Genomic DNA, 12704 nt, shown 5'->3' with positions numbered 1-12704 from the left:
TCTTCCGTAACTTTAACTCATTATCTTTCGGTGCTAACTCGATAAAGTGATAACACTTCTTGATTTGTCTAGTCCTTGAGTGATAAGCTGCGTTATTTGCTAAGTGCACTACACTTAAACTATCACTCCACAGTGTGCTCACTAGCTGCTTTCGATATAGCTCCTTCAAGTAATCTTCTAACCACATGATTTCCTTAGAGGCTTTTGTGATCACCACATACTACGCTTCTGTCGTCGATAGAGCCACTACTTTATGTTGTTGAGATACCCAACTCACTATTATACTTACAATCAGAAGATATAACCAAGTGGTACTCTTACCACTATCTCGATCACCCAAGTGATCTGCATCCACATAACCCTGCAATTCTAGAGATGTACCTCCATAGTAAAGAGAGTAATTTGATGTACCTCCTAGATATCTCAATATCCATTTTACCGCATGCCAATACTCTTTGCCCGAGTCCTATAAATATCGACTTACAACTCTCATTGTCTGTGCAATGTTTGGTCTCATACTCACCATGGCATATATCAAACTCCTCATTGCTGAAACATCCACCACTACCGCCATCTCAACTTTCAAAGCCCGAGTACTCGAACACATATCTTTAGAAAGTTTGAAGTGACTCGTTAGAGGAGTCGCAACCGATTTTGCCTTATCCATGTTGAATCTCTTCAACACCTTATTTACATAGTCTTCTTATGACAACCATAATTTCTTATTTTTCCTGTCCCTGTCCTTGATGATTTTCATGCCTAAAATCTTCTTGGCCTCTCACAAATCTTTCATAGCAAACTACGATGCTAACATCTTTACTTCTGTGATTCTCTTCATGTTAGAACTAGCCACTAGCATATCATCAATATACAAAGAGAGATACACAATATGACCATCACTATACTTATGAAAATAAACACAATGATTAGCCTCACAGTGTCAAATCCTTTTTCTTCCATAAAACCATCAAACTTTAAGTACTATTATCGCGAAGCTTACTTTAGCCATACGAGCTTTTCTTCAAGTGACACACCATGTGTTCTTTACCTTTGACCTTAAAACCTCTAGGTTGCGTCATGTATAACTTTTCATCTAAATCACCATGAAAAAATATTGTTTTTACATCTAATTACTCGATATGAAGATCCTCCAATGCAACTATACTCAACAAAACTCTGATTGATGCCATCTTCACTACTGGTGAAAATATCTCGGAGTAGTTGATCCCTTCTTTTTTAGAAAAGCCATTTACTACAAGTCTCGCCTTATATTTGATACTATCGTCTGCTTTACTTTTGATCTTGTACGCCGACTTGTTTAACAAAGACTTTTTACCGGTAGACAACTCAATCAATTCCCAAGTTTTCTTATGAAGTAATGAGCTCATCTCATATTTCATAGCACGCTTCCACCGCATATGAGATGTGTCTTTCTTAGTCTCTTCATAAGTCTCCGGCTCTCCCGAATCTGTATATATGACATGGCTCAGAACAATATTAGTTAATTGATAAAAAATTACCTTTGACTTTCTTACACGTATAGGTCTCCTCAAAACAAATACTTCAAGGTTATTAGTCCGTTCCGGATCACTGCATTTCTCTTGAACTACCTACTCATTAATAACGTGTTCTTCTTGAATCTCTCCTTCGGGTGCACTCTGATATGCAAGAATCACCTTCACAGGAATTGTGTCCATCACAACATATTCTAGTTTTTTGTCGTCTCATGCTTTGTTTGATGATCTTTGTATATCTTTTCTTCGTGAAACATCATATTTCGATTACGAATGACTTTTTTTTTTATAATCGAGGTGTCCACGCGGCCGGTGAGCTTGCGCTCAAACCAGCGGTGAAGCATAACTAGTCCTCGGGGGCAACTGCGGGACCCCACCACCACAAGACACGGGTAAGACATTGGCACCACGAAATTTTGAACCTAAGACCTTTCGTGAAAGAAACCGAGCGCAAACCCGCGCGGCCACCAGCCGGTGGGTAAGATTACGAATGACTTTCTTATTCTTATAATCCCAAAACCTATATCCATACTCATTGATGCCATATCCAATAAAGACGCACTTTTGGAACTTAGCATCTACCTTCTTCCTGTCTTCTTTGTCAATACAAGCATATACAATACAACCAAAAACTTTAAGACACGAATAATTGATTTTTTTACCTAACCACTGCTCTTGCGGTATTCCTCCATCCATCGCACTAGATGGATTTCTATTAATCAAATATACAATCGTATAAACCGTAGCAGCCCATAAGTATAATGGGAGACTCGCATGTAGTCTCATGCATCTTGCACGCTCCAAGATAGTCTTGTTCATCCTTTCGACTACATTGTTCTCTTGAAGAGTTTTACGAACAGTCTTCAACTCGTGTATGCCTTCCCGGCTTAAATTTCTGTAAATTTATTGCTCATGTATTCACCACCATTATCAGACTTCAAAACTTTAATATGATAATCAGCCTTTTTTTCTACCATGGTCTTCCATTTTTTGAACATCCCGAATACTTCTGATTTTTCTCTAAGAATATAGAACCAAGTTTTTCTTGTCGCATCATCAACAAAGGTGACAAAATATCTCTTACCACCATAAGGGAGCTCCTAAGCCGGTTCCCACACATCAATATGAACCAACTCTAGCCATTGCCCTTTATTCTATCGCCCATTCAATTGAAAATTAATTGCCTTTTATTTTCCATAAATGCAACTTTCACAAAAATCCAACTCAACTTTTTGCAAACTTGGAAGCAACTTTCTTGAGTGTAACTACTTTACACCATTTTCACCAAGATGTCTCAAACGATAATGCCAAAGAGTAAATAAATTACATGTAGCCACCGTAATTGCAACCATATCACTTATATTGTCTCCCTGGAGAAGGTAAAGTGTACCCGTACGCTTTCCCTTTACTACTACTCTTGCCCCTGAGGTTATCTTCCACTTTTCACATCTAAAAGTTGTCAAAAGTTGTTACCATGCCTTCTTGGTTAAGTTTATCAAATTTTTCTTCAACTCGGGAATATGTCTAGTTTCACACAAAATTAGATGTCTCCCATCTAAGATGTCCACAATCACAATTTCTTTTCCTACAATCGGACACTTGCTGCTGTTTCCCACAACTACTTGCGCAAAATCTCCACTAGCATAATCAACAAATATATCTCTTTGTGAGGTGCAATAAAAAGAAGTACTAGAACCAAGAAACCACTTATCTGTCGTCAAGTCAAACCCTGCAAACAAACACAAGTTTTCTAGCAAAGGTTCAATGCTTTCCGCATTAGCTCCTTGATTCTCATCTAGATGCTTATTTTTGTAGGCTTCTCATCGAAATCTACGATGTCCCGTCCGGTGATAAAATCAGCTCTCACCTTTGCAACATCTCTCTTCCTCCTAGATTGTGACTTGCCACACCCACTAAATTTTCCTCTGCTTTTACTTCTCCCACGGTTCTTCACTGCTAGTGCCATCGAAAATGTGGATGACGAAAACTTATCTCCACCTGAGACTTTCCATCACATCTCTTCATCCATGATACTGTTCACAGCATCATCTAGAGTCAAATCATTCTTCATGGTGCTCGAAATTCCTTGCACCACGGTGTTGTAACTTTCCCGAAGGGAACACAAAAACAATAAAACTTGTAGCTTCATATCCAGATTTATTCTAACTTACATGTAACCCGCTTCAAACTGTTAATATGCTATGCAACGTAACCTTTGTTAGATAATTTCATATTAACCAACTTCTTTAGCAAAAATATCTGATTTGATGTGGACGGTTTCTCATAGATATTCATTAGAATATCTATGGTTCCCTTTGCGATCTTTGCTTTTGCGATGTGATATCCTGTCTTTTTCGTCGCCCGTAGACGAATCACACCTAACACCTTTCGATCGAGAATTTTTCATCCCAATTCTACTATCGGATCCACTTCCGCAAGTTCGGGTTTCCAACCCTCAAGTGGTGCATAGAGATTTTTCTACTAAAGATAATCCTCTATTTGGAGTTTTCACCATCCGAAATCCCGCTCATTGAACTTATTGATTCTAATTTTATCTTTTACCGTATCATTTGCTTTCAATCTAACGTCACCGAAAAACCCTCGATGTTTTCGATTAGCCAACCTGCACTACGATACCAATTGTTAGGAATCGCGTATCAATTTCAGAATAATAATCCAAGCAAACAATCCACATTAGCGTAATATAATAATAAAAGAATCGAATCAGAAAAACACACCAGAAAATTTGTTATCGAAGTTCACTCAAATTGAGCTACGTCTCCACGCAGAGGCACTCTGTGAATCCACTGGTTTTCGAAAAAAGTAGGAATGCATTTGATGATCTTTTCACAAGATTGGGACATAAAGAGACTAAGAACACTCAAGAATGCCATCACCACTTTTTTTTTTTTTTGGGTACTCGTTACTTTGCATTTGTTTATTTGTTTGTTTGTTTTTTTTTTTTTTTTGCTCTTGTGATGGGTACTATTTTTATATCGCTAATATAAGGATATAGCTTCAATCTAGAAGCAAAAAATGAGAAAAGATTAAAAAAAAAATCTTAATAAAATATTTTTACTTCACTCGTCAATAAACCGAAGCTATTGGATTAAGTAAATTTCACGTGAGACTCACATTGTCCATCGGCTAATGCCCACCGGGGCTCATGCGTACCAGGCTTGCGCGAAAGCATTGCCCGCCCCAAAGTGAAATAATGACATGGGTCGGGGCACGTCATAGACAAAAACCAAAAAGGATGGAAAAACGAGGGCGAAAACACACTATTCATTTCCCTTTTCCCCTTTACGCTTTTTTAACCTTATGTTTTTTCCTTTTTGTCGTTATTGCCTTCGCGTCTTCACTGGTCCACTGAACCAACCGACAAAGCGGCACATCATCTGTTGTGGATGTGATTGGGGCAAACTCCTCTCAACGCCATCCGCGGTGGGAGTAGTAGTAGTAGTAGAAGCATCCAAAAAGCGAAGGCCTACAACTCCACACGCAGCCATGTTCGCTTGATGGCGACGCTCCCCCCACGAATTTTCTCCTCAAGATCCTTCGTACGACAAAAGCATGTGTCTCTGCACCCCCCCCTAACTCACACCACCTGCCCTAATGTTACGTTCCTCTCAGGAGCGACGCTCCTCCCTTCGGTGGATCGCTATCAAGTCGCGTCAAATTTTCCTTGGGGTATGCCCTCAAATGAATTCCGATTGAGTGGGAACGATTCGCGAGATATTGCTAGGGTCGGGTCGATTCACTTGTCGGCTCGTAAGGCGATGTTCTTTTGTTTACGAATCGTTTCACCTATGGAATCGCGAGTCGTGCCGCACTAGGCTCTCTATCACGAGAACGTAGTTTAGATGACAATCATGTCGTAACAAGCTAAAAAAAACAAACAAGGTAAAAACGGAAGACACGATGACGTCACGTGCAATAAAGATTAGCAAGCACGCGAACAATGATGATCGATCGATTTCACCGCGACATCATTTCTACATGGTATATCTACCGCGTGTCTGACGTAGGAAAAGGCCAAAAGAATGGGAAGAAAAGAAAAGGACTCCAATCTGAACCCACAGGAGTGGCCAAGTCACCACTCACGCCTAAAATTACGGACCGAATTGCGCCTCTTTTCTCCTTTTTCTTTCTTTTCGAAGAAAGCAAAAGTCGATTGGGGATGCTGCCAACCTTAGCTTGATGTTTCCTCCGAGTAAATTGCAATGATATTGGGTAATATCATATGGAAAGGACAAGATCAATGAATCAATCGCCTCCTTTTACAGCAAAGAAGCAATTAGGAAGAAATGTAACAATTCGCAACCTTCAATGTTCTTTAACTTTTCCAATCTTGCCAAAATTACTTTGCCAAACAGCAGAATTAGCGCGAAATTCTTGGTTCGAAGGGCAAACCTGCAGTATGATACTGAAATGCTCCTCCTCCACATCCTTGCTCTTCCGAGATGAAGCACACTACTGACAACAAGTCAGTCTACTATAAGCTTTTCTACGAAAGAAACCGAATAAATCAATCGAAAACAAATTAATCCTCAACTTTGCTAGAGGAAGACAATGCACCCTTTCCTAAAGAAGGCAGGCAAACCAAGACACAATCAACTATTTTAGGCAAATATGGCCTTTGAAGACAAAATTTGCTAAGAAAATCAACAAAGACCAAGGCCGAATTTCAGCTACCAAGAAGATGGAGATGGAAATCAGTTTCATCCAATCTTGTTATCAGCTAGCGAGACTTCCCAGTGACAGGACCTCCAGAATAGCAAGTTGGGCCGAGAAAAATGCTGAAGAAATTTATGTCATAGTGCTCGAATCTGTCCCCCATAACCATAGTACTTGAGAAGTCCTTCGTCTTGCCGCCAATTCTCTTTCACCTTCACTTCAACCTGTCAGACAGCTAGCCTCAACGCATGTTCTCATTTCCTATGTTGGTATAAATAAATGCATGTTCGTAATGTAACTACTGATCATATAAAACCCGGAATAGCCTACCTTAACTGTAGCTGATTAGAAAGAGAGATTGTAAAGAACAAAATAGACAAGTTTTTTACATATGTAATGATTCTTTTGACTAGAAAATGTAGGGCTAGAGAAAAAGTAGAGAGTAATTAGGCACCTCAAGATATACTTTCTTCTGCAAGAAATCTTCAATATCAAGCCGAGAAGCAGTAGCAAGTAGCTTGAGAGCCCTACCTTCCTGAAAAATATACATAAAGCTACATTAACCAGTTTATACACTCATGCATGAACCAACAGAAAAGCAGGCAAAACTATGTGTAGCAGAACATCCATCTTTTCCATCTCCATCGTCCAAGCTTATGTCTTACTGGGGGCAACAAGGAAGAACTAGTTAAATTCCAAATGCAAGGCTAACAGCAAAATATATAACAACTGTTCTTACAATACTAATAAACAAAGCCAACCGACAGCATGCTACATGATGCATGGATATACAGAATTGAAAGTGTAGTCTTTCAAAAATGACAGAAAATGTTGGTCCTCCCTCATAGCATCTGCTAAAGGAGGTTGGAATATGTCCCCAAGTAGCTGGTGATGGTTTGCAACAAGTGTCCAGGGTCTTATATCGGAATAAAGGACTGAAATATACAACGGTTAACGACATCAGAAGCAAAAACTTGAGTGGCCCCTCCATACTTTCCATAACCCAAGCTATAAACAAGTACAGATATAGCGAAAGCTTTACAAGCCATGCATGCAAATGCTGTTCATGCAAATCTCAGGGATAAAGTAATTACAATCGTGAGTCCTCGTGTAGCACAAAGGCCCAATTTTCTCAACTTAATCGTTATGTTGGACTTTGGAGGCTCCTAAGACTCAAAATTAGCAAACAAGCCACAATTGCTCATGCTAAGGCACGTCCTCCACTTCTCTTTTTTATGCTTGTCCATGCCCTGCTAGCAGCCCGTTTTAACGGAGAATGGAACTATCTCACCTTAGAAAGCACATTAATGTAGTTCAAGTTGACAGGAGCAGACATACATGGTGCAGTCTAGAAACTATCATGCAGAAACGATTAATATATAGAGGGAAAAAAAAAAATATCTGTATTTTCTCCTTTTCTCCAATTCTTTTCTCCCACATAAGCAAGATCCAGAGCTTACTTTTCCAATTACAATGATCTTCTGTGAGTTCTTCTCCACAACAATCTCCACTTGTATAAAATCTTTAGCATTTGGCCTGGTTTTGTAGCTCACCACGTTTACCTTGAGTGATCAAAAGCCAAAACCCAAAGAGTAAATTATTATGTGAATCCCAACACTTTTACTCAAAACTCAAGAGTGCGGGAAGACAGACAGAAAGCAGGAGTTAAAGTTGAGATTGTCTATGAATACCTGACAAGCATAAGGAACTTCATTGCGGTATTGCATGAAAATTTTCTCTCTAACTATTTCAGCCACAAAGAATCTTTCTGGATGCTCACTAACAATGTCCTGAAAGAACCAAGGAATACACAGTTAAACTCCTCCGCAGCAAGAAGCAAGACTTTCCTAGAGCCCCAACATGACTCTTTCGAGTTGGGTTCATTTAGAACGACAATAGTTCTGCAAGATGGTAAGTAGAAAAGATGTGAGTCAGTCTTTAAATAGGTTCGGTATAAGAAGTTTCGGTGATAAATAATCAGTTCTGAGCTTTATAATGTTGCACTCCTCAAGAAGAGGAACTGCCAAAACATCTACGCCATGTCTGGCCACCACCTCCCATCATGAATCATAAGTTGCCCCTCTGCCACTGCTAACTATTGGAGAAATGTCATGAAAATCCTGGCTATTAGAATCTCTCTAAGGACATGGCCCAAGATAGAGCAAAACTGCATAAAGGCACTCAAACTATTGGATCATAAGTTGCCACTCTGACACTGCTAACTGTTGGATATATGTCATGAAAATCTTGGCTATGAGAATCTCTCTAAGGACATGTGGCACTGGATAGAGCAAAACTGCATAAAGGCAGTCAAACCCACCAGAACATAAGGAAAAGCTTTGCTGTCACTTCCTGCCAACAACTGCTCACTCAACCATATAATCGAGAAATGAAGATACTACTGGATGGACCTAAGCTACAGTTCCTGGCTGATCGTTCAACTACTTTATCTTAAGTGTTTCTCTTGAATTCAGATTGATCAAGGACATTTATCTCCAACAGAAGCATCTTATGAGAACTACTCTGATTCAGGTGTGGAGTTTGAACACTCCAACAATGTAAATTTTGTTTACTCTTTGTAGCATAAGAGAAGAGAAATTATAAGGACATTTATCTTAAGAGTTTCTCTTGAATTCAGATTGATCAAGGACATTTATCTCCAACAGAAGCATCTTATGAGAACTACTCTGATTCAGGTGTGGAGTTTGAACACTCCAACAAGGTAAATTTTGTTTACTCTTTGTAGCATAAGAGAAGAGAAATTATAAGATGAAGCCTCTTCTCTTCATTTTAGTCTACCAAAAATCATTTCAACATTCACCATTTGCATGAAATGCTTTTAGCAAACAATACATCTAGAATTATACTATAAGCAGCACTCTGGAACAGCAAAATGCACAGAAGAAGAAATGTGGTACATGCCTTGGGATAATAAGCTGGCCCCAGAGGAAGTTTGGATAAAATCCAGTCCTTGACATCTTCCACACCATGACCATATTTCGCGCTCACCGGTATAACATCATCCACGTCGGTAAATTTCTCGTACCACTGCAAGTATAGTTAATCATCTTATGGGCACAGATTAGAGAATACAACACACCATATCTAGGAGATAAAAAATTGATACAGGATAATTGGCCCCGAGAATGACTGTATGCTAGTATGAAATGACATGCATATGCGGAAATTTAACCTCATGAATGCAATCACAATCACCAATAGACGACTGTTGAAAACTGATATTCCAAGTGAGGTATAAGAGCTTCCAGGGCTTCAAGGACAAAATCCGAATCCCCAATAAATTGAAAGCAAAGGGAAAGCACAAGGTGCGCAATGACATTGGCAAAGTAAATCAGCCACCCCATCTTCTTTTTTAAAAAGTTTTTGACAGTGACAGCAGGAGTTTGATCTAATGTAGGTCTACACAGTCATGCCTGTAACTGTAAGAAAGTCCAACCTGGAGCTTCTTTGCGATTTCACCAGGTTTGATCAGATCCTTCTTATTCATTACTAGCAGAGTTGGCACCTTATTTTTCAGGTCCCGGATACCTTCTTCTAATACTTCGTCAATCTACATAAGCAAATTTCACATAAAACTGACGGAAACCAGGATATGCAAGTCATTCTCTAGAACTCATGCATACTTTCTCAGGTACTTTACATGCATCCACGAGAACTAGTACACAGTCCGCGTTTACAGCAGCACTTCGAACATTACTCATCATCATGGAGTCCAATTTGTGCATCTTCTTCTCAATTACACCAGGAGTATCATAGAGTATCATCTGCAAGAATAGTTGAAGATTAGGAGGAAGGAGAGACACTTGCCATGGAGATACTGATCAGAACCATTAACTCATGTATTTGCTGTAGAACATGTTACCATATTCACATCAATGTCTTTGAACCTGAAATCTCTCAGCTTCACAGTACTACTATAAGGTTGTTTGAAAAAAAAAATGGACATTTTCATGAACATTCACCGAGGAAACAGAAAATGCTCACTTTAAAAGTCTCTGCAGTAATTCTTACGTGATTGCATAATGTCAAAAAGGAAGAAAGAAAAATAGAAGAATTCAAAGATATTACTGACAACTTCATCTCTAGTGAATGAAGGATTATAATCTCTCAGCTTCACAGTTCTACTATAAGGTTGTCTGAAAAAACAAAAATGGACATTTTCATGAACATTCACCGAGGAAACAGAAAATGCTCACTTTAAAAGTCTCTGGAGTAATTCTTACGTGATTGTATAACGTCAAAAGGGAAGAAAGAAAAATAGAAGAATTCAAAGATATTACCGACAACTTCATCTCTAGTGAATGAAGTATTATAATCACTCAAGATAGATACATGGGAGGTTTAGCCTCACGTCATATGCACAATAAGAATGGAGAATGCGAGGAAAGGAATGCTCAAATGAAGGGATCACACATCAATAAGCATACCAAGGTTACTCAGTGAATCTACACAAGAAATTGTCGAGCTATTCAACTATAAAAGTCCCCTCGTAGATAGTCCATTGCATATAGACGATACTAGGGGTTTCCCTTTATACCTTCTGTCTATAGCGTTAACTCTTAACACAACCACTTACTGCTTCAGTCCGATCCAGGAAGATCGTAAATAAGAATATCTTACTCAAAACACAATGTTCTTCGTACCTGATACTCTGGACCTGAACAAATACCAAGAACACGATGCCTTGTAGTTTGCGGTTTATCTGTAACTATTGACAACTTCTGGCCTATCATTTGATTTGCAAGTGTACTCTTCCCAACATTAGGCTTTCCTAGGACAGCCACATATCCTGCATTTGATAGCTCATTGTATAAGAACAACTAACTAGCACCGGGGAAAGGCCAAGAAGAAAATATGGCAGGGAGTGGGGGTCCAGCACATGTCAATTGCACACGGTGGAGGAACAAAACGTGAGAGGTTATGACATTTTAAACTTCACATAATAATCATGTCATCCAATTGCTTTAGTGAAATGTGACCACTTTTGCTCCACTATGTAATATACTCTCTCAGGAGCATTACAAGATGTACGGAATCATTCACCCTTGCCAGGTTCAGTACTCCAGTAATGCTCCACAGTTTGATACTAGGAGAAATTCTAGGAATTAAGCAAACCCACATCTGTTTCACTCCTCGCCTAAACAACACCTCAAAATGCTGCCGGAAGACTACTTTGCAAGGCATGTTCAGGATACAGGACACATTTCCAGAGAACTTCCATGAGGATATAATTATACTCGATCAAATATAATCAAATCCAGCAACGAAAAAGACAATAAAATAACCACCCCAGATGAAATTCAAGCATTCATCCATATATTCAGGAGACAGAGACATACAAGACACAAACCGCTGAACGAAGCTCGATAGTGCAACTTAAAATTCAACACCCCCTGGAACTAGACGTTGGGAACTTCGAACCAATAAACAAGACACATACCGCTTCTATGATCCGGGTTAGAAGCATAATCGAGCTCCTCCATCTCGTAATCATCGAGCAACGCCGTGCTCCGGTCCGGCTTCTCGCTCAACGACAAATACACATCGTCATCCGAAGCGTAGGAGCTGGATTCTCCCCCGCCTTCCTCGCCGCCGTTCTCTCGCTCGTCAATCCAGAACCGCCGGCGCCGCTCCAGAGCGACGCGCCGGCCTCCCCCGGCGTCGGCGGTTTCCCTGTTTTGGAACCGGCATCCGGTTCGCGGAATCGCGGAGGCGCTCCTGCGAAGAGGAAAGAAAGAGTTGCCGGCGGAGGCGAAGTAGGAGCAAGGAGAGAGAGTTGCGTTGGAGAGAGGGTGCGTAGACAGCTCCATCGCCGGAGCTCCGGCCAGTGCTAGTCGCTCGTCGGTCTACTCATTTCCGAGTACTTTACACTTGTCCCTCGCGGAGTTTCCATTCTGACAGGATAATGCGCCCACTTGACGGAGCAAGCTTCCTTGTTCGTTCTCCATCGAAAACGCACTCTATCTAAAGCCCAAACGCACCGTTTTGGATTCGGACAACAGCAGTGTGCTTGTGCTCGTTCTCGTTCTCTCCAGCGACAACTAATTTCCACGTAGGAAAATGAGAAATTTTTGTAGCGATACTGATTGACTAGAGATTGAAATAACAAAATTGCGTGATTTCCATCTTCTTTCAGACAGTGACTTAAATCAGACATTCGCCCATACTATATTCATCCTGAATTAATTTTCGTATCATAAAATGTCCCAAATCATTACAATTGACACAAGCATACCAAACTTTTTTTGACAAGAAAATTTACTGTCCTTGTTTTGCAGCATCACACCCCACATTCAAAACTCATATTTTTGCTCAACGCAATAAACATCAATCTATTCATAAAACCTGTTGAAACAAAGTATTCCTAAGATGTCTTACTGCTTCAAAATCACCATCCACAGGCTGAAAAATGCCCTTTTTTGGCTCCTCCAAAGGCCGCAACTTGAACCTCGCAGATGAAAACTAGCAAATCGGGCACCAGAGGCCAGGAAG

The 12704-nt window shown here is 40.0% G+C and overlaps 2 protein-coding genes across 5 annotated transcripts in view; one reads left to right on the top strand and one right to left on the bottom strand.

Annotated features, from left to right (window-relative positions):
* LOC115736252 (transmembrane protein 53-B) overlaps positions 1-12704 on the top strand; it is a 391123-nt gene that overhangs the window by 319367 nt on the left and 59052 nt on the right. The window lies entirely within an intron of this gene.
* LOC115736242 (GTPase ERA-like, chloroplastic) lies at positions 5777-12149 on the bottom strand. Of its 4 annotated transcripts, XR_007196949.1 has the most exons (10): positions 11653-12145; positions 10856-11001; positions 9836-9976; positions 9649-9762; positions 9114-9239; positions 7883-7981; positions 7652-7753; positions 6646-6726; positions 6230-6415; positions 5777-6023 (listed from the first exon to the last, which is right to left on the bottom strand). XR_007196949.1 is itself a non-coding variant. In XM_030667831.2 (9 exons), exons 1-9 carry the CDS (start codon positions 12020-12022, stop codon positions 6329-6331), a joined length of 1266 nt encoding a protein of 421 aa, XP_030523691.1. In that variant the 5' UTR covers positions 12023-12145; the 3' UTR covers positions 5777-6328. The 4 variants fall into 4 exon arrangements, 3 of the variants coding, with proteins under 3 accessions (XP_030523691.1, XP_030523693.1, XP_030523692.1); XM_030667831.2 differs by having other exon boundaries at positions 5777-6415; XM_030667833.2 differs by lacking the exon at positions 9649-9762 and having other exon boundaries at positions 5777-6415; positions 11653-12149.

This window comes from Rhodamnia argentea, chromosome 11, assembly GCF_020921035.1.
Source record: "Rhodamnia argentea isolate NSW1041297 chromosome 11, ASM2092103v1, whole genome shotgun sequence".
NCBI lineage: Eukaryota > Viridiplantae > Streptophyta > Magnoliopsida > Myrtales > Myrtaceae > Rhodamnia > Rhodamnia argentea.
The sequence above is the reverse complement of the archived record's forward strand: the minus strand, read 5'-3'. Positions and strand labels throughout refer to the sequence as shown.

Excerpts from the sequence above, each read along its gene's own strand:
- LOC115736242 (XM_030667831.2), bottom strand. The coding sequence starts at position 12,022 with ATGGAGCTGTCTACGCACCCTCTCTCCAACGCAACTCTCTCTCCTTGC. Across the intron at positions 9,240-9,648 it reads AAATCGCAAAGAAGCTCCAG|TGGTACGAGAAATTTACCGA; the intron begins GTTGGACTTTCT and ends CTATACTTGCAG. Across the intron at positions 7,754-7,882 it reads AAGTTCCTTATGCTTGTCAG|GTAAACGTGGTGAGCTACAA; the intron begins GTATTCATAGAC and ends TGATCACTCAAG.